Source organism: Saccopteryx bilineata, chromosome 2 (assembly GCF_036850765.1).
Source record: "Saccopteryx bilineata isolate mSacBil1 chromosome 2, mSacBil1_pri_phased_curated, whole genome shotgun sequence".
NCBI lineage: Eukaryota > Metazoa > Chordata > Mammalia > Chiroptera > Emballonuridae > Saccopteryx > Saccopteryx bilineata.
Genome location: NC_089491.1, coordinates 366,283,634 through 366,304,630, shown reverse-complemented (window position 1 = coordinate 366,304,630; position 20,997 = coordinate 366,283,634). Strand labels below are relative to the sequence as shown.

Sequence of the window (20,997 nt, the reverse complement as noted above, 5' to 3'; positions counted from 1 at the left end):
GTCCTCCAGTCCCTGCGACAGGGAGCTCACTACCTCCTGGGACAGCCCTGTGAAGGGTCTCTAATCACTGAAAAGTTCTTCCTGTTATTGTCTGGCTAGGCTGTGCTTCTCTGTAATATCCACTCAGGGGTCTTAGTTCTCCCTTAAAAGTGGCACCCTAGCCTGACCTGTGGTGGCGCAGTGGATAAAGCGTCGACCTGGAAATGCTGAGGTTGCCGGTTCGAAACCCTGGGCTTGCCTGGTCAAGGCACATATGGGAGTTGATGCTTCCAGCTCCTCCCCCCTTCTCTCTCTCTGTCTCTCTCTCTCCTCTCTAAAAATGAATAAAATTAAAAAAAAAATTAAAAGTGGCACCCATGTTCACAGTAGTATTATTCAAAACAACAAAGTGTCCGTCAATGGATAAATGCAGAAACAAAATGTGTTATATCCATACAAATGAAATACTATTCAGCCTTAAAAAGGAAGAAAATTCTGATACATACTATGAATTTCAATGAACACTGAAGTAAAAGAAGCCAATAACAAAAAGGATAAGTACTGTATGAACTCATTTATATGAGGTATCTAGAGTATTCACATTCATAGAAACAGAGAGCAGAATGATGGTTGCCATAGGCTGGGAGGACGGAGGAATGAGGAACGAGTGTTTCATGATTCTAGAGTTTCAGTTTTGCAAGATGAAGAGGTCTGTGGATGGACAGTGGTGAGGATTACACAATGATGTGAATGTAATTAGTACCAGTGAACGTATACTTAAAAAGAGTTAAGCCTGCCTGACCAGGTGGTGGCGCAGTGAATAGAGCGTCGGACTGGGATGCAGAAGAACCCAGATTCGAGACCCTGAGGTTGCCAGCTTGAGCGTGGGCTCATCTGGCTTGAGCCAAAAGAAAAACTCACCAGCTTGGACCCAAGGTCGCTGGCTTGAGCAGGGGGTTGCTCTGTCTGCTGAAGGCCCGCGGTCAAGGCACATATGAGAAAGCAATCAATGAACAACTAAGGAGTCCCAACGAAAAACTGATGATTGATGTTTCTCATCTCTCTCTGTTCCTGTCTGTCTGTCCCTATCTATCCCTCTCTCTGACTCTGTCTCTGAAAAAAAACCCAAAAACCCAAAAAACCCCTCTGATATCTTACCTAAACCCATGTCTCTTTCGCTGAGTTCTGAGGGATATCAAGCAATATAAGTCTAGAATATGTTGGTTGCTCCCTCTGTCAGCTGAGGTCCATGTCCAGCTCACCCTATCTGGGATATGTCTTAGACAGCACCATCCACATTTTTGGTCTGGAAAAACCATTGCCTGTGGGGCGGGTGGCTCAGAACCCCTTTTTCTCTAGTGTCATTTGTAAATTCGAAATAACAATAGTGTCTTTTTTTTTTTTGTATTTTTCTTAAGTTGGAAATGGGGAGGCAGTCAGACAGACTCCTGCATGTGCCCGACCGGGATCCACCTGGCATACCCACCAGGGGGCGATGCTCTGCCCATCTGGGGCGTTGCTCTGTTGCGACCAGAGCCATTCTAACACCTGAGGCAGAGGCTATGGAGCCATCCTCAGCGCCCGGGCCAACTTTGCTCCGATGGAGCCTTGGCTGTTGGAGGGGAAGAGACAGAGAGGAAGGAGAGGGGAAGGGGTGGAGAAGCAGATGAGCGCTTCTCCTGTGTGCCCCGGCTGGGAATCGAACCCGGGACTCCTGCAAGCTGGGCCAACGCTTTACCACTGAGCCAATCGGCCAGGGCCAATAGTGTCTATTTTGATTATCTACCTCACTGGGTTGTGAAGGTGAAGTTAGTTAACACATATAAAGCACGAAGAACACTGCCTGGCACTTGGTAAACACCATCTAAATGTCTGATACAAGGATCTAGATCTGAGGCAAAGATGGTGCTTGTCCTGCACAACAGCTTTCAAACTTCTGAACTTCAATGGCCTTGGATAGAGCCGGGAGCTCTCTCTGGTTTTGCCACAGTGTTCCCCAAGCCAGGTTCTGCCTGGCCCCCTGAAGGCACTGGAGTTTGCCAAGCTGATCTAGTCATACCCTCTGTCCCGCACTTTAAGAAGAAACAGAGGGTCCAGGAGGGCTAGTTCAAGGTCATACACAGTGAATTAATGGCCAGATTGAAAGGATTCCCAGTCCAGGGCTCTGTCTGCCCACATCTCTGGGACAGGGTCATGTTCTGGGTATGCTGTCTGTCCCTGTTGGCTGTCCCCAAAGCATATGTCCATAAATGACCAGTCTCCCAGCAGCTGAGGGGTTAAGCTAGAAAGTCACCCCTTCCTGCTAGCTGCCTCATTTTTCTGACCCATTATTCCTTCTAATAAAATGAGTGCTGTTAAACAACAGGAGAGAAGGGAAAAAGTCACACATACAGCCAGCACTCCTGCTGCTATAAATGTTGAAAAAGCACACAGGCCCCTGGGGGAATAAACCTTTTGCAAGCCCTTTAATTTCACTCTCTCCCAGAGCCTGTTAGGGTGAGATGGTGGCCCAGCCAGGGCAAACAAGGCAATAACCAGTCCCCTAAGCATCCTGCTCACCCAACCAGTTAATAGCTAAGAGCCTAAAACCCAGGCAGGGAGTTTCCGTTCCAACACAGCTCTTCAAATCCCAGCTAGAAACAGTTTCTTGTTTAATGACTTCAAGAAAACCCAACACAAGAAAGGGGAAAGCACGACACAGATAAATTAGAGTATTTGTTCTACAAAAGAATTTTTGGGGTCCTGGCTGGTTTGCTCAGTGGTAGAGCACTGGCCAGGCATGTGGATGTCCCGAGTTCAGGGCACACAGAAGCACCCCTCCCCCTCTCGTTTCTCTCTCTCTATCCTCCTGCAGCCATGGCTTGATTAGAGTGGTTTGCCCTGGGCACTGAGGATGGCTCCATGGCCTCTGCTTCAGCCACTAAGAAGAGCTTGGTTGCTGAGCAACAGAGCAACATCCCAGATGGGCAGAACATCGCCCCCTAGTGGGCTTGCTGGGTGGATCCCGGTCAGGGTGCATATGGGAGTCTATCTCTCTGCCTCCCTGCCTCTCACTGAATAATAAAAAATTTAAAAAATTTTTGGTTGATTAAGTGAAACTTACAACAAATTTCTCATGTCATTTAAACAACCTTCTCTTTGTGTTTTGACAATATGGTTCAATTTGTGAAAATTCAGATCTCAAACATTTAAAGAAACAACCTATCTTATGGAACAACATGTGAGTAAATATCTTGCATATTTAAAAATGGATATCTGCCTGACCTGTGGTGGCACAGTGGATAAGGTGTCTACCTGGACCACTGAGGTCACTGGTTTAAAACCCCTGGCTTGTCCAGTCAGGGCACATAAGAGAAGCAACTACGAGTTGACACTTCCCACTCCTCCCCACCTCGCCCTAGCCTCTCTCTCTCTCTCTCTACAAATCAATAAGTAAAATTAAAAAAAAAAAAAAATGGAAATCTGGCCTAGGGGCTTTAGTAAAAGGTGATTAATAAATTATCCAATTATGTATATCTTTACACTTCTAGTGTTTAAAATAAGAAGTCTTGATTGTAGGTCTTTTATGCCATCCAGATCTTTTGTTGAAATAGTTTCTGAGTTCAATCCTGGATGCAAACTGTAAGCTTTTCTTGAAATTCAAAGCATTTTTATGCAAAATAAGACATACTTTGATTTAAGGCAGAATCTCTCGTTTAAACCGGTAGTCCTAAGAACACAAGTGCCAAACATTTTTCTGTTTTGTATCTAGAGCAGAAAGGACACATTTTCTGGTTTTCCTCTGCACAGATTATCAGGCAGAATCTATAAAAACTATACGTATACAAATATATATATATAAACACACACATATGTATGCACATACAGGATTTCCCTGCTATGTGGGGATTTCCTATATGGAAAGCACTTTCTTACCCATTTTTTCATGTCTTCATCACAACTACCTGTGGAGAAGGGGCAGACGATAGAATTGAGGCCCGAAGAAGTTAAGAAACTCACAGTTATTAAAATGGTGACTCTCATCCTCAAAACCAGATTTTCTGTCAGTCAATTCCACGCTTCTCCTCCCTTCTGTTCTGACAAGGTGTTCTACTGTGTGCGCGCGCACACACAGACCAATCTTCATTTCGGAATTAAAATCAATAGTACATTTATTCGGTGGAACCACATGAAATTGCCAATGTTTAAGTGCTCCCAACCCACAGAAACAGCAATTTCATATGGTGAGACTAATGCATCCCTGAATTGCTGGGCACTGAGCTAATTTGGGTAGAGGTGGCCTCTTGACAAAAGGAAACCAACCTTTTTAAATGAAATTTTTTTTTTCACTGTCAAATAAGCACCACACAACTTTCTAGGGAAAGGCTATACCGTATGTCATGCTCTGGGGACGGCAACGCTCCCAGTTGGCCAGGGAAAGCCATGTCCTTCTGGAAGGGCGACGGGCTCTTGGACGGGCTGCTCAGCGCCGCCGCCACAGGCGTGGGCTCCTTGCCAGAAAGAAGCACAGACTGGAACAAAACTGTTTTCACACCTCCCTCCTCGACCCCAGGCACACCCTTCGGTGCTCGTGGAGGTCTGCCCTCACCATGGGAACTGCGGGGGCACCGGGGCTGTTTCCCCGGCAGTGAGGAAGGGGGTGGGAACCCCGCAGCGTTATGAACTCTTGTTTGTTTCTTCTTTCCCATGTGCTCTTAGCTGTGCTTGTTCATCCCCTTACACACGGACACATCTTGGGGGGAAAAGGAGGGAGGTGGTTAGGTTAGTATTGCTTCCCCTTCAGAAGGAATTGGGGCAGGGGGAGGGGGGAGTGGAGGAGGCGGAATTCAGCGGAAAAGCTGTGTCTGGGGAAAGTGGTGGCACTGATACAGAATGACCCATTTAAGAGGCAGCACTGCGCTCCCAGGTTCTCCCAGTGTGTGTCTGTGTGTGTCTATGTGAGTGTGTGTGTGTAAACACACATGCACAAATGCACACTCAGACTCACACACTCACACAGGCTTGCCCAAGCCTGCTGTAGTTCTCCAAGCGCTCACCAGCAATTGTCAAAACTCAGACAAGTAGCAAGTACAGTCAGTGTCCATCTGTGTGTCCCTCTCTTCCCCTCTCTTCCTTTCTTTCCTTTCTCCCTCTCTCTCTCTCTCTCTCTCTCTCTCTCTCTCTATGTGCAATGGGGACTTTGGTGGAAGAAAAAGAAATGGTGTTGAGCAGTGGGGCAGGTGAGAGTGGCAATAACAAAAATTAAATGGGAGAATTTGGGGACTGCAAAAACTGTTGTAACATCTGTGATGGAGGAGGGAGTCAACTACAGGACGACCCCAAAGAGAAGCTATGCCTTTCCTGGACATTGTTCATTCACTCATTCCTTCCTCATTCACCAAAATTAGTGGTAGTATCTACCATGGGTCCAGCCCCATCCAGGCACTGGGAAAGCAGAAGAGTAAGACCTGGGACCTGCCTGGAGGCTCCCAGGCCAGCAGGGGCATTAGCTGTGGTTTGCCAAGCATTGCCAGTGACTCCTTTTGTGGCCTCCTAGCTTCATACTGCTTCCAAGACAAAAAAAGCAGTCTTTCTTGGTCTCCTTAAAACTATCAGACTGATTAAAATTCCTTATCTTGAAGACCCTGTCTCTATTCAGAGTCTACCCTGGTCCCTTATGCGAGGATCAGGGAATTAAGTTAGTACTTACACTGAGAGGTTATTTTTACTTCATCTCATTTATCACATACCATCTCATTTCACAGATATAGAAACTGAGACACAAAGCAGTTAAGTCATCTGCCCAAGGTCACTCTTAGGAAGTGAGTGGCTGGATTCAGATCTAGGCTGACTGGGTCCACAGCCCACGCTCTTAATTGTTAAACTACACGGCCTTTCAGGAAAAGAAAAAGAAGAGCATGACAAATGGAATGGCAGTGCCCCACCACTGTGGCAGGCTGATGTAGGAGAACAACACTTGAATGGTTTTCAGGAGATGTGGTTTCAAGTCTCGATTTTACCACAAAGCTGACTGTGACTTTGAACAAACCACTTAACGTCTCAGAGCCTTCTTTTTCTTTCTTTTTCCTTTTTTATTTTTTTAGTGAGAGACAGAGATATGAAGGGAGAGAGATGAGAAGCATCAACTCGTAGTTGCTTCACTTTACTTGTTTATTGATTGCTTCTCATATCTGCCTTGACTAAGGGGCTCGAGCTGAGCCAGTGACCTTGGGCTCAAGCCAACAACCTTGGGCTTCAAGCCAGCGACCTTTGGGCTCAAGCCAGCGACCATGGGGTCATGTCTATGATCCCATGCTCAAGCTGGTGACTCCATGCTCAAGCTGGTGAGCCCGTGCTCAAGACAGCGACCTCAGGGTTTTGAATCTTGGTCGTCAGCGTCTCAGGTCAATGCTCTATCCACTGCAACACCACCTGGTCTGGCTAAGGTCCCTTTACTTTTAACAATTTATGACAATGAATTACAATTATGACACATGCTAGTAGTCAAGAATTTAACACTTTTTAAAGTCACCAAGTGGAAAAGAGGTGGACTAGGGAGACTGGCCAATTCATAGAGAGAGCCACGACTGGGAAAAATATGAATCGTATATAGAGGGGTCTCATTTGCAATTGAGCTACAAAGGGCGAGGAGTGTCTGTCTGTAAACTCTGCTACCAGCCAGGTCTGCCCGGTACTTGCTGGGCCTGGGCTGGAGCATGGATGAATATCTAAAACCCAGCTCCAGGCGATTAATGCCTGGGTTTGGCGACAGCTGAGGGGAGGCCACCCAGGCATGCTGGGGCAAGAGGTGCTCACCATCACGATGTTGGCCAGATGGGCAGAGACAAGCGCATACACCCCTCCAGAGGATCCTACCACCGGAGCGGTCATGTCAGCCACAGACACCGCCAAGGATCCTGGAGCAGAGAAAGAGCAAGAATTCAAGAGGATTGGAGGTTGCTCCCCACCCTCTCCTCAGATGCTGCAGCCTTGAGGGTAAGAGCCCAGAGCAAAAGGCTCCCTTTTCTTCCTCCCTTGATCCCATGTTGCCTTGAATAGAGGATTAATGTATAGTTGAAAGAAGCATTTGATTCAAACTTTTTTTATAGATGGGAAACAAAGACTCAATAGAGCAAAGTGAACATCTGCCTCTCAATCCAACCCCTGCCTTCCCATGCGCCATCTCGGTTCTGGAGCAACAACAAAAATGACTGGAATAGTTATTGCAGAAACAGGCAGCACTCACAGGGCACTGTGTGTGAGACGCTGGCCAAGCATCTTACACACACTCTGCCCATGACAGCCCTCTGAGAAAGGTGCTAGGGGCCTCATGGCAGAGATGAAGAGACTGAGCCCATCACCTGGTAGGAAGAACCTGACTTGAGTCCAGGTCTGCTTGTCACAAAGCCTGTGCTCCTCGCCTTGACAGCAGCCACTCCCCACACGGGTACAGAAGTCAGCCTCCACCCTCTACCATCACTCTCCCTTCTCAACAGCATCTAGAAACCTCCAACCTTTCTTCAGCTGAGTGATATCAAAGGGCCAAAAGCATTTTCAGAGCAATTGGGGCTTTTCTGCAGGAAAAACAAAATGCCCTTGAAGAGTACCAAGGAAGAGAGTGATGATGTTATACCCTCTGGGGAAAGAAGGGTGCAGACTCTTGGTGGCGGGGGTGGGGTGGCGGCCGGGGGTGGGGGAGGGGATGACAAACTTTTGTCAGGAGAGGAAAGCTGGGCAGAGAAGAGATGGGAAATGTATTGTTCTGGTCTCATTTAAGTCTGATCAATGCTTTGGCTTCCAGGGAAGGACATGGGAGACTAAAAATAACTGGGAGGTAGAGCCCAGGACTCTAGGATGAGAGGTGGCTGGCCCAGGGAAGTACGCAGAAATCACCATTGGAAAATGCCCGCAGGCTCATGAGCCAATTAGCTGCTGCCCGGGTGCAGAGAGGAGGGACAGGCAGGAGGCGGAACTCAGCCGGTTCCACAGGGGTGGAGGGTCCACGACTTAGGAGGTCTGAGCCCAGCCCAGGAACCAGAGCACCTGACACCTGAGCACGGAGAGCGCCGGTAACACTACCTGCCTTTCCCCACGTCCCTGCCCTGCCTCGCCGCTCCCAAGGCGACTTGGCTCACTGAGGTCCTTCAAAGAAGAGATCCCCACAACAGATTCCTGGTCTCAAGGGGGATGTAATTTCCCAGGGAAAAAACCCCACAAAACTACCAGTGGAGAACTCCCAAGTCCTTCTGCCCTCCCAGAGCAGCTATAAATCTTCCTTCTCTCCTTTCATGCTTTCCCTCAGGCTTTAATTAGGTATTGATCTATTGTCAGATAACTTTTTTTTTTTTTACACTGCCTAGCCATTGGGGTCAGCCCTATAGAGTGTGCTGGGGGGGGGGGGATCCCAGGGTGGCAGACAGGCAGGCAGCGGGATCTGCATGACAAAGGATTCCCACGCTCTCCTGGACGGGCTGCCCTGCCGGCAGCAGGAGCTGACTGCCTAAGCTGCTCCCTCCTCATTAATTACCGGTCCACAGAGAAAGCTTCCCTGGGCTGGTCTCTTTCCCCAGCACAAGTCCCTACAAACTGGCCCAGATTTTGTCCCCTGGGGTTCCCCAGTGTGGTCCACCAGGGGCAGAGGCATCAGCGGAGCCGCCAGGGTCCAGCCTCCGCACACTGACCCTTCCCTACCCATGGCTCAGAGTCCTGACCTCAGGGCCAGGGGTCAGTTTGGGATTGTAGAAGAAGTATGCAATGGGGGCGTGGCTGGCTAGTTGTGGGACTGTGGGTGGAGCCCCTGAATTCTTTGGGCTTCAGTTTTCACCTCTGTGAAATGAGGAGGTATAAGGCTTTCCAACTTTTGAGCAGTGAAACCCTTTTAAAGGAAACCTTACTCAGATCCTACCCCATGGAGCAGAGTACAGATAGCAGCTCTGGGTAAAAGGGGTGGCAAAGTTTGCCACCCACTGGAGGGGACCTCAAAGATTCCTTTCAGATTAGAAATTCAGGAATCTGAGTCTTTTTTTAAAAATTTTTATTTTATTTTATTTATTAATTTTAAAGAGGAGAGAGAGAGAGAAGAGAGAGACAGAGAGAGAGAGAAGGAGGGAGGAGCTGGAAGCATCAACTCCCATATGTGCCTTGACCAGGCAAGCCCAGGGTTTCGAACCGGCAACCTCAGCATTTTCAGGTAGATGCTTTATCCACTGTGCCACCATAGGTCAGGCCAGGAATCTGAGTCTTGACCTCATATCTAGGTCTGAGGCTCTGACCCTTGTTCTAGCATCTTGAAGGTAACAATCTAAACCCACCTACCCTTCCCCCTCCCTGCAAGGCACAGACTTCCCTCAAGTGACTGCAGCTTAGCCCTGGACTAGACCATGTGAAAACCCAGGTACGTAGGTGCAGTCTCTACAGTAACAGAGGCCATCCTAGGGCAGGAAACCCGGGCTAGGCAGGATTCCGCCTTCAGGTATTAGTTCAATAAGGCCAGTATTAATTCCACGGAGGTCATTCATTCCACAGGGGCACAGGTTGGAGAGAGTGGCCCCCTGGAGTGACACACCACACCTCTGTACAGCAGCAGACCAAATTCTAGTCAGGGCTATGAATCCCCCACCCCCAAATTCTGAGTCCATGGCAGCACAAAGATAAAATTGGTGACTTTGCCATAATGTGCAGTTGTGATCATTTTAGCCTGAAAAACTTAAAGTAGGTGTTCTCCAACATCTCTGTTGGCCATTAAAAGAAATCCAAATAAAAACTGGCAGCACATCTCCCTTTAAGCAACGTAACTTTATTTATTTACATGCTCCTTAATTTATTCCACAGATATCTGTTGCGTAACACGTGCCAAACCCTGCGTTGGGCTCTGGGGATATGCACAATTTATCATCTGTATAATTTATAATAAAAGTGTGGTGGTCTGACCTGTGGTGGCACAGTGGATAAAGCATCGACCTGGAAATGCTGAGGTTGCCAGTTCAAAACCCTGGGCTTGCCTGGTCAAGGCACATATGGGAGTTGATGCTTTCAGCTCCTCCCCACCTTCTCTTTCTCTGTCTCTCTCTCCTCTCTCTCTCCCTCACTGTCTCTCTCTCTCCCTTTCTCTCTCCTCTCTAAAATGAATAAATAAAATTAAAAAAAAAAGTGTGGTGAAGCATTTAAGACACTGGTTTTTAAAATATTTAAATGGTTGCCTGACCAGGTGGTGGCGCAGTGAATAGAGCGTCAGACCGGGATGCAGAAGGACTCAGGTTCGAGACCCCGAGGTTGCCAGCTTGAGCACGAACTCATCTGGCTTGAGCAAAAAGCTCATCAGCTTGGACCCAAGGTTGCTGGCTCGAGCAAGGGGTTACTCGGTCTGCTGAAGGCCTACGGTCAAGGAACATATGAGAAGCAATCAATGAACTAAGGTGTCACAACGAAAAACTGATGATTGATGCTTCTCATCTGTCTCCATTCCTGTCTGTCCCTATCTATCCCTCTCTCTGACTCTTTCTCTGTCCCTGTAAAAATAAATAATTTAAAAAATTTTAATATAAAATAAAATATTTAAATGGTTAGCCATATAATTAATTGTTAACCAGGAGTGAAATACACATGGGGCTCAAGCACAAGTCAGAAGCACGGGGCAGAGGAAGTGTCCACCCCAGGTCTAGTAGTTCTTAGCTGAGAAATTGAACAAGTCATGTCACAATTCTGAAGTGCCTGTAAAACGGGGTGACAGACAGCACCCTCTGTTTGGACAGGTGTAATGAATAGAGCAGAGCACCCATGTGAACACTTTACTGCATGCCTGCCTGGGGTCCTGGACGTGCTCAGCAGATACGATGGCCGTGGATCCGGAATATTTTCATTGGGCAGGAATTAAAGAGCAGTCCCTTGGTTTCTGACAAGTAAAGTATCTGCACAGAGGAAAATGCTTGCCTTTTGGTTCTCATAACACAGTAGTCGTTTAAGAGCATAGCCTTTGAGGTCAGGCAACCGGGGTTTCGAGCCCAGCTCCATCACTTCTGACTGTGTCTTCTTGGCCAAGTCATTTGGGCTCTCTAAGCCTCGCTTTCTGTATCTGTAACAGGTGAGAAATAACTACCAGCCTCATGGAGTTTTTGGTGAGGATGAAATAACACGTGGCCTGCACCGGGCAGGCGTTTGCCTACCGGCTATGCGGTAAGGTCTTGCTGCCTGTGACTGGCTCCCCTTTCTGAGCAGAGAGGGAGGAAGGGGTGCAGGCAGACCAGTCAGCTCAATCTGAGAAACAGCATGGTATGCTGCAACAGGAGAGCCCCGGAGTCTGAGCAATGACCCCGCAGGATGGTGCACATCACGGGCTTTGTGATACAGCCCCGCACCCTCATACTTGGTTGACAAGCTGCCCTCTGTCTGTGTACCACCCCACGCCACACTGCGACCCCTGGAAGTGATACCTGCATGGCCTCCCTGCCGTGTGTCATCCGGTTTGGGTGGGCCCGCAGTCATTTTGAGTCTTACATCTGTCTTCTGGGTTATTGGCACTCCCACTTAATTGACTACTAATTAATTGCAAATGTTGTGAGTGCCTTTCCTGTTCCTCACTATTAACCATTGGGGTCTCTGGGAATCTAGGTATGGAAAAGGTGGCTTTACATCCCCAGATGTCAAGACCCGGGGGTGTGGGGGTGGCTGAGTAAGTCTGGCACATAGCGATGCTCATTAGGCCGATATTAAAGGCCACAGAACATGCCAGATCCTGGGACAAGCTGGTGTGGGTGCTGTCCAAGGCGGCCAAGTTTTTAACCTCAGCACAAAGAGGGATGGAGGTGACAATGGCCAACACCCAGGCTGAGGGTTCACAAACTAGCAGACCAGCCTTGCACTGCGGGGGTGGGACCCTTCCCCCTTTTTGATTCCTGAAGCCACTTCAGTTATTCCCAGGGCCCCTGCCTGCCTGATGTTTACAGGGCTGACGGTACCCCACTCTCCTGCTGACAACTTCAATGCTGCTCAGAAAGGATTAAGATCTTACTTAAACATACACACAAAGCTCCCTTGGGCACAGCTGTCAAGGTGAAGAGCTGAGGCGGCAAACCTTGTTCAAAAAAAAAAAAAATCCAGCAATAAAGTTGGAAACATCACGAGAGAGTCCTCTGTTCGGAAGCCTGGCTGGTGCAGACTTGCTGCACAGATCCGCTCTGCTCTCCCCAGCTCACCCCCCACTGGGGAGGGGAGGGGGCAGTCACGCTGCCCCTGTGCTCCGGCCATGATCACCTGCCATGTGAGCTGAGTCAGCAGGGCCCCAGACTCCTCCGGCTGGCACAAATGCTTAGTACCTTTTAGGTCAGACTCTCTCCCGTCAGCAGTGAGTCAATCAAGGGGACAGTGGCCAGCTGGGCTGAGGTAAGATCTCCCTTTGGGCACAGGTACTAGCCTGGCCAGGGAGGCACCTGGTTTCACCCCCACCTTGGATGTCCCTACAAGGATCTCACTGTGCCCTTGCACAGTTTATATAACACTGTTACTCCATTTGTCACCTCACCCCACCATCCTAACACCCTGCAGGCAGATCTTATTAGCTCCCTCTTAATGCTTAATGGGGCCAAAAGAGGTTCAGGAATGTGCCCAAGCTCACACAGCTACGACACGGTATAGAAAGACCGAAAGTCTGGTCAGCCTGCCTGTTCCAAATCCTGTGCTCTCCTCTCCTCTGCCATCACATGCCTCCCTCTCCGGGCGGCAGTCCCCTTTCCAGCCTCCCCAGGGAGATGGGGAGAACAGCCCTAGGAGTCAACAGCTTTGGTGCCTGGGGCTTGCCTGACCCCATGGGGATTCCCAGCCACCCTGGGAAGGTTTCTCCTATAGACACAGGGCCCATCCGCCTACCCGCCACAACACCGGCCACGTAGACAAGCCCAATACGGGTTGCTCCATGCACCATCTCCAAGGGCACCCCCACCAGGAGCTGCAGCACCACGTTGAGTCCCAGGTGTTCTATCCTGTAGAGAGAGACCACACTCCATTCATTCATCTACTCATCCATTCATCCGTTCAACAAACGCTGTATGCCAAGATGCTGGGATCCCGCAGTGAACAAGACCCTGAACCTGCCTTTGAGGAGCTCATGGTCTAGGACGGAGGTGGGCAAGGAATTACAAAAGAGACATCGTCTTCAAAGAGTGTTCCGTTTATACCTTCCCCACTACCTGAGACAAGAACCCGTAAAAGGCCTGTGAGGTACCTAGCAGCGTCTGCACTTGCCGCAGTGAGAGAGGCTGACCGTGGCCAAGGTCCAGCAACTCCATTGGCTGAAACACGAAAAGCCAAGGCTCAAAGGGGGACACTGCCTAGCTTAGAGTCACACAGCTGGTCAGTGGCCAGGCTGGTGCCACAGCCCAGAGCTCTGATGTGCGGAACTTGCTCCGTTCCCCAGGCCACGAGGGCACTCTGGCTTGCTATTGTAAGAGCTAATGACAGCTAAAGAGAAAGATATTTTCTTTTTTGTTGTTGTTTGTTTATGATTTTGTGTTTACACAGATTCAAGTGTCCCACCGAATATATCTCCCCACCCCTTTATTCCCCCTTGGTTCCCCCCCATGCTCCTCCCCCGAATGCCTTCCCAAGAAAGATATTTTCAAAACAAGTACCAGCATTAGAGAGATCTCTTAGAGCTTACTGATTCAGTTATTACTTAAAATCTCACAGGGGAGGCTTCTCTCTCCCTCCCTACCCCTAAACTCTCAGGGATGGGTTTTCTTACCCTGAGAATACCTTCCTTTTTACACTATCGTATGATCAGAGCTTGTTACTAAATGGTGTCTAGCCCAGTACACGTTACTAGATAATATCTTAACATTACCATTATTACATTGATGTGTGCTTTCAAGTTTACAAAGCTCTTTAACATCTATTGATAGTATCTCGTATAAACTGAGCCAACAGCAGCTGGACAGCTCCTTGGGGATGTTTAAGTTAGAGGTAACAGAGCATGTAATAAGGGTCTGGACACCAGCCTGGTCTGTTAGCCTGCAGACCAACTGCTCTGCTACATGCACATGGGCACCTGCTTGCCAGGAGGGCTCATGTCCCAGAGCAGGCTCTGTCCCGAATTCCCAAGGCTTCTAGATTAGAAACGTCAGGAAGGTTTACTGAAAAGGAGCTGGGTGGTAGCCGCAGAGTCCCAGGCCCAGTCTGGTTGTGTCTCCTTGGTTTACAGCCTAGAACTGGAGACAAGATGAGGCCAGGTGAGGGGAGCCCAGAGCTCCTGCCTCCCAATCCGACCTCTTTCTTCTCTACCACAGGGACTTCTGAATTCACCAGCCCACACTGTGTCCCTGAATCATGCGCCACCTTGCTGGGCTTTCCCTAGATGCCGGCTAGCTTCCCTATCTCCTGTCTCCTGCAGCACCAGCCATGAGACCCTCCCTCACAGTCACAGGCCTGGAGACTCCTCCCAGGGCTGCCCCCAGCAGGAGCAAGGGCCAGAGAAAGGCCTGAAGCCACCCCTGTGGCCTCAGCTGGGCCCTGGCCACTATGGGTTTTCAGCTCTCAAAGGCAACGAATGGATAAGGAGACCTGGGAGACATTGTCCATCCTCCTTCCTTGCCCCAAGGGACCAGGGAAGGCCGGAGGGCAGGTGGTCCCACGTGCAGCCACAGGCTTAGCCAGCCCAGGCAGGGAAGTCCCTGGTTCCTGTTGTCCCCAGATCTTGACTTACAAGAAGACAGATATGTCACATGCCCCCCTCACTCTGCTCCTTAGCCCTGTGAGATCAAAGCTTGGGACACAGCAGGCAAGGCAAACAGCCCGTGCCAACGGTTCCCTCTGCCTCAGAGTGAAGACATCCATTGGCAACCATCAAAATGTCTCCTCACTCCGATCCCCCCAAGCAGGTACAGCTAATTAGGGGTTGGCGTTTGTGCCGTTAGAGGCTCAGCAAGAAACGAGGCTCACGGTAGGGCTCTCTTGGCCACCTTAGGTCTTTCTGCCAAGGAGAGAATGACGGAGCCTTGGAGGCCAGAGTGATCCTTTTGCCATTTCCAACCCCAGGACAGGCGTCCCCCAGGTCTTTCCCAGACTAAGAGTGAGCTCCTCTGCTCCTCTCCCGGGAGAGGCTATGAGAGACACCACAGAGGTCTGGCTTCCGAGGCCTCTGCTTTGCCGATGCAGCACTTCTATACGTACAAATGGTCTGCAGCCAAGATAGTGCCCTTCAAGGGAAATGGACCTGGGTAGTCACATGGCCTTATCATAGGGTAAGAGAAACCAGTGAGAACTGACTGCATTGAACCCGAAAGGGGCCACAAGGCTCTGTAAACAGACCCGTAAATATTGCCAAAATTCCTCAAGAAGACTCACCATGTGTGGAGAGCACACTGGGAGGAAGGCAGTTTCAATATACCTGTCCCTTTATTTCACTGATGGAGGCGCGCGCGCGCGCGCGCGCACACACACACACACACACACACACACACACACACAGAGCTGACCACATTTCCCTCTTTGCTTTGGCCACTAGGAAGCTAAGAAATTATAACCCACCTCTAACAAGTACATAGACTCACATACTATGGATGCTTGTGTTGATTTCACTGTGGGCTTTGAGCATTTTTGTCCCTCTGTTTTCCCTTTCCCATATACTCTCAATAACTCATATATCTTGGTATTAGATGAGTTTCACGAAGCCACCTCACATCCTGTGTCCAGTGAGATAAACTAAAAAGTATACTTCAGCCCAGGCTATCTGGGTCACTTATTTTTCCACAGGGACTCTTGATACAGTGGAAGACGACAAGTACTCACCCCGCATGCATGAGGATGTACGTCAAGTAGCGCCAAGCCTGGGCCCGGAGCTGTGGGTGGTAAACCAGGGAGTTCTTCAAGTATCGTGGATGGGTCACCTGAAGCACAAACTGATCCAGCGACACTCCATTGTAGAGGAAAAAGGCAACCTGGAGGGAAGCACAGGACAGAGGGGGCCCATTACTAAGTGCAGAACTTCCCAGCAGCCCCTCCTGTGCTAACATTCGGCACCCTTACTGGAAGTTGTCATCTCTCCGTCTCTGACCAGCACTCAGCCACGCCTCCAACTGTCTCTTACTCCACTTGTGTCCGACTATCTTGTGTGAGATGTTCACAAAAGGTCACATGATCTCTTCCCACACCTCCTTGGTGCTAAGCCAGAGGGTTTGGAGGATTTTAAACTTTAATTCCAGTGACAATTCACATACTCATTTGGGGGATAAGGCAATTCCACATAAGTTGATTAAAAAAAAAATGTGGTAAAATACATATAACATAAACTTACCATCTAAATCAGTCTTAGGTGTACAACTCAGTGACACTAATTACACTTAAATTGTTAGGCAACCGTCACCACCACCCACCCACAGAAGTCTTTTCATGCTGCAAACCTGCACCCATTAAACATCAGCTTCCCATTCTCCTCTACCCAGTCCCCCCCCCCCGCACCCACTATTCTACTTCAGGTCTCTATGAATCTGCCTATTTTAGGGACCTCGACTGGCCTATTTCACTTAAGCATCATGTCAAGGTTCATCCATGCTGTAGATTAGGTCATAATTTCCTTCCCGTTTAAAGGATGAATAAATAATATTCCACTGTATGTACAAACCACATTTTGCTTATCATTCATCTGTTGATGAACGCTTGGGTTGCTTCTACATTTTAACTACCGTGAATAATGCTGTTACAAACAGGGGGCACAAATATCTCCTTGAGTCCCTGCTTTCCATTACTTTAGGTATATACACAAAAGTGGAATTGCTGGCTCATGTGTCAAATCTGTTTAATTTTCTGAGTATCCGCCACACTATTCCCTCCACAGGCCACACACCATGTTATACTCCCTCCAACGGTACTCGAGGGTCCCGATTTCTCTGCATCCAACAAGCCACATAAGTAGACTTTGCAAATGACTGAAACATATTTATTTAAGCCCTAAAAGGGAATTTTTTTTCTGGAACTCTTTCTAAAGTGCATCACTCATGTCCCTGTGTTCTGTTTTTTTTTTGTTTTTTTTAAATTTTTATTTATTTATTTATTTTTTACAGAGACAGAGAGTGAGTCAGAGAGAGGGATAGACAGGGACAGACAGACAGGAACGGAGAGAGATGAGAAGCATCAATCATTAGTTTTTCATTGCGTGTTGCAACACCTTAGTTGTCCATTGATTGCTTTCTCATATGTGCCTTGACCGCGGACCTTCAGCAGACTGAGTAACCCCTTGCTGGAGCCAGCGACCTTGGATTCAAGCTGGTGGGCTTTTCCTCAAACCAGATGAGCCCGCACTCAAGCTGGCGACCTCGGGGTCTCGAACCTGGGTCCTTCCGCATCCCAGTCCGACGCTCCATCCACTGCGCCACCGCCTGGTCAGGCATGTCCCTGTGTTCTTAATCAGGGTACATGCATAATCTTTTAAGGATGCCTCAGGTTCTTCTTTGTCTTTTTATCTTTTCCAAGTTGAGAGGAGGGGAGGGAGATAGAGAGACAGACTCCTGCATGTGCCCTGACCGGGATCCACCTGTCAACCCCCATTTGGGGCTGATGCTCTGCCCATCTGGGGACATGCTCACAATTAAGCTATTTTTAGCACCTGAGGCAGAGGCTCCACGGAGCAATCCTCGGTGCCCGGGGCCAATGCACTTGAACCAATCTGCCATGGCTACAGGAGGGGGAGAGAGAGAAGGAGAGAAAGAGAAAGGGGAGGGGAGGGTGGAGGAGCAGATGGTCACTTCTCCTGTGTGCCCTGACCAGAAACTGAACCCAGGACATCCATACACTAGGCTAGGCTGATGCTCTACCACTGAGCAAACTGGCCAGGGCAAGGATGCGTCAGGTTCTGATCTGGGCTATAGGAGTGATGTTTTCTCCATTAATTGATGAAGTTTCCGCCTGACCAGGCGGTGGCGCAGTGGATGGAGCCGTTGACTGGGATGCGGAAGGACCCAGGTTCGAGACCCCGAGGTCGCCAGCTTGAGCGCGGGCTCATCTGGCTTGAGCAAAAAGCTCACCCAAGGTTGCTGGCTCCAGCAAGGAGTTGCTCGGTCTGCTGAAGGCCCCCGGTCAAGGCAGATGTGAGAAAGCAATCAATGAACAACTAAGGTGTCGCAATGAAAAACTGATGATTGATGCTTCTCATCTCTCTCCATTCCTGTCTGTCCCTATCTATCCCTCTCTCTGACTCTCTCTCTGTCCCTGAAAAAAAAAATGGTGGTGTCTATGTGTCAAGATTGTACTTAAAAAAGAAAAAAAAAATTTGATGAAGTTTCCCTTCTACACTAAATAGACCCAAATCCTTGTATTTCTTTAAGACTCAGGTCTACTTTTAAATGTTTTGTTGTCTCCCAGAATGCCAGTTGACAGCAGGTTGCTGACCAGGTTCCACAGCCAGATTCTCACTTCTTCTTGCTCTCAGGTAGTGGGTCCCTTCTACTCTCTGTTATGGAATCAGAAAACCAGGTTTCTAGAACTGTATACAAAACAAAACGCCTTGGACTTTTTTTGTACAAGGACTTTGAAAGAGTTATTGCAACATTTTCTTCTAGATTGGTGGCTTAAAATTACATAGCTGAGATTTATGGATATTTGAAACCAATCTACACATAAAATCTGGCTTCTCTGGATAACCTTGGACAAATTATCTGAATTCTCTGGTTCTCGATTGCCTGGTCTGGAAACAGGGATATGAATGCCCATACTTCCAGGGTGGTCATGAGGTTGGAAAGATAAAATAAACTAAGACCCACCAGGTGCCAGGCATGTGATCTGTGAAGGCAGCTGTAATTAGTGTCGAGTTAAGACTTCCTGGGCTGAACCTGGAATGGCGCAGGCCCCCCAGCAGCTGGACTCTCCTGGGCTCTCCGGGGAGCCGTTCTGTCCACCTTACAGGATGCGGGTGGCCTGGCAACAAATACGGCTTCCAAGGCAGCTCGTTATTATTGGTCCTCAAATAGAAGTTAATAAATAGACCAACACAGTAAGCATTTGGAGAAGGAGGCCAAGAATATCTCAGAAAAATCGCAACTTCAACATGTCCAGGGATGAAGCCTTAACTGCAGAGGGGTTCTGGTCAACAGACCAGCTATTCTGATTTCGTAGAAAAAGAAGAAGAAAGCCATGAAGTTTAACGATCCTGTCATTTGATTAGGGATTAGGAACTTTTTACAAGAACATATGCAGGGGTGGTAATTAGGCCCGTGGCTCTGGAAGAGAAATGGTGGAGATTATAAAATGCTGAAGGGAAGCCAAGCATCCACCGGAGAGCTGGGGTTGGGGGGGCCCACGGGTTCTTAGGTTGAACAGCCCAAATAATTTCGAGTTCCTTACACGTGGGGCACCTCTGGATTCTGCTGCATACATAGGCAAACTTTCAGAATCACAATAGGTCTGGATGATTCCCAAAGGGGAGAATGTTCTTTCAAAATATGTTAAGCCCACATTTACCTGTTCCTAAGCACTCTCTCCCCTATAGATCTGTGTGATGCTTAAATACTCCATTCTCTGGCTCAAGAGGAGGCCTGTTTATTCCTGTCTCACAGGTGGACGGTGGAGTCCCAGGAGAGCAAATGACTTGTCCATATTACTCACTCCTGGAGGAACTGAAATAACTTGGTTTTAATGAGTTAGCCTCACTGAATGCCCCAAGTCAGTGAACTCATTATATTGTTTGTGTTGCTATTATTTTGGCGGGGTGGTCATACGGGGATTCTGCTGTAGTGAATATTGCTTGAAGTAATCATCTTTGGAATACCTGTGAGGTCCAGGAAGTATAACAACACTGCAAGCTCTGTAATGGGGCCTGACTTGCTGACAGCTGCTCTCGGCTCCTCAGCCTGCCCCTCCTGATCTCAGATATCCTCCTGGCCCCCGCTCTGCCGAGGCTGAGCAGCCCCTTCCCCACCCTTGTCCTTGCCTCCAGCAATGTGATCGTGATCATGAACCAGGGTGGGGGGCAACAGGTGTAACTGTCGTAGTACCACTTCCGGTCAATCTCCCGGGGCAGGGTCTCGTAGGCCACGTGGCGGATCAGCCGCTGGGAGAGGTTCAGCCCTTTCTCCTCCAGCAGGGCCTTGCTGCACAGCCTGCGGTTCCCTTGCAGGATGGCCTGACGGAAGCTGTTGGACCGCTTGTTGCTCATCTGCAGAGGAAACAGGGTTGGGATCAGAATCAGAACCAGGGTCTCTGGGGAAGCCTCGACCCACTGCCTACCCAGCATCATCCTTAGACTAACCAGGCCTAATCCCACCTTTCTCATTCTTCTACAATAGTGCAGAGGAAACAATATTCACTGAGCTCTCATGTGTCAGGGGTTGTTCTAAGCACTTCACATGTTGGTTCACGATACAACGAGTCTACCTGTTATATAAAGACTATGAATACCCTCATTCTATTGGATGTGGGAACTAAAGCACAGAGAGTTTTAAGAATCCATCAAGTTCTTAGCCCTGGCCGGTTGGCTCAGTGGTAGAGCGTTGGCCTGGCGTGCAGGAGTCCCAGGTTCGATTACTGGCCAGGGCACACAGGAGAAGCACCCATCTGCTTCTCCACCCCTCCCCCTCTCCTTTCTCTCTGTTTCTCTCTTCCCCTCCTGCAGACAAGACTCCATTGGAGCAAAGTTGGCTCGGGCGCTGAGGATGGCTCCTTGGCCTCTGCCTCAGGTGCTGGAATGGCTCTGGTTGCAATAGAGCGACGCCCCAGATGGGCAGAGCATCGCCCCCTGGTGGGCATGCCGGGTGGATCCTGGTCGGGCACATGCGGGAGTCTGTCTGACTGCCTCCCCGTTTCCAACTTCAGAAAAATATTTAAAAAATAATAAAAATAAAAATAAAGAATCCATCAAGTTCCAACTAAGTAAAGCTCCTGAGCTGGTATTCATATATTCACTATACCTCTTTCCATCCACACATCCTTCACCCATCCATCACAATTTCCTGAGCAACCGCTAAATGTCAAGCACATTGCCAGACACAGGTGATACAGTTGTGCTCGAGACAGATAAGTAGTCAGCAATCCTGATTCAGAGTCAAGGCTGCCACAGGGGCA

The 20,997-nt window shown here is 48.8% G+C and overlaps 1 protein-coding gene across 6 annotated transcripts in view; it reads right to left on the bottom strand.

The window, feature by feature from the left end:
- Positions 1–20,997, bottom strand: part of RHBDL3 (rhomboid like 3) — a 60,507-nt gene that overhangs the window by 11,933 nt on the left and 27,577 nt on the right. For 5 of the 6 annotated variants that reach the window (XM_066263323.1, XM_066263324.1, XM_066263325.1 and 2 more), the window contains 4 exons: positions 19,868–20,092; positions 15,736–15,884; positions 12,820–12,932; positions 6,775–6,875 (listed from right to left, as the gene is read on the bottom strand). In XM_066263323.1, the coding sequence (XP_066119420.1) occupies positions 6,775–6,875; positions 12,820–12,932; positions 15,736–15,884; positions 19,868–20,092 (588 nt within the window). The remainder of the gene's footprint in view (positions 1–6,774; positions 6,876–12,819; positions 12,933–15,735; positions 15,885–19,867; positions 20,093–20,997) is intronic. The other variant, XM_066263326.1, reaches the window with a different exon arrangement.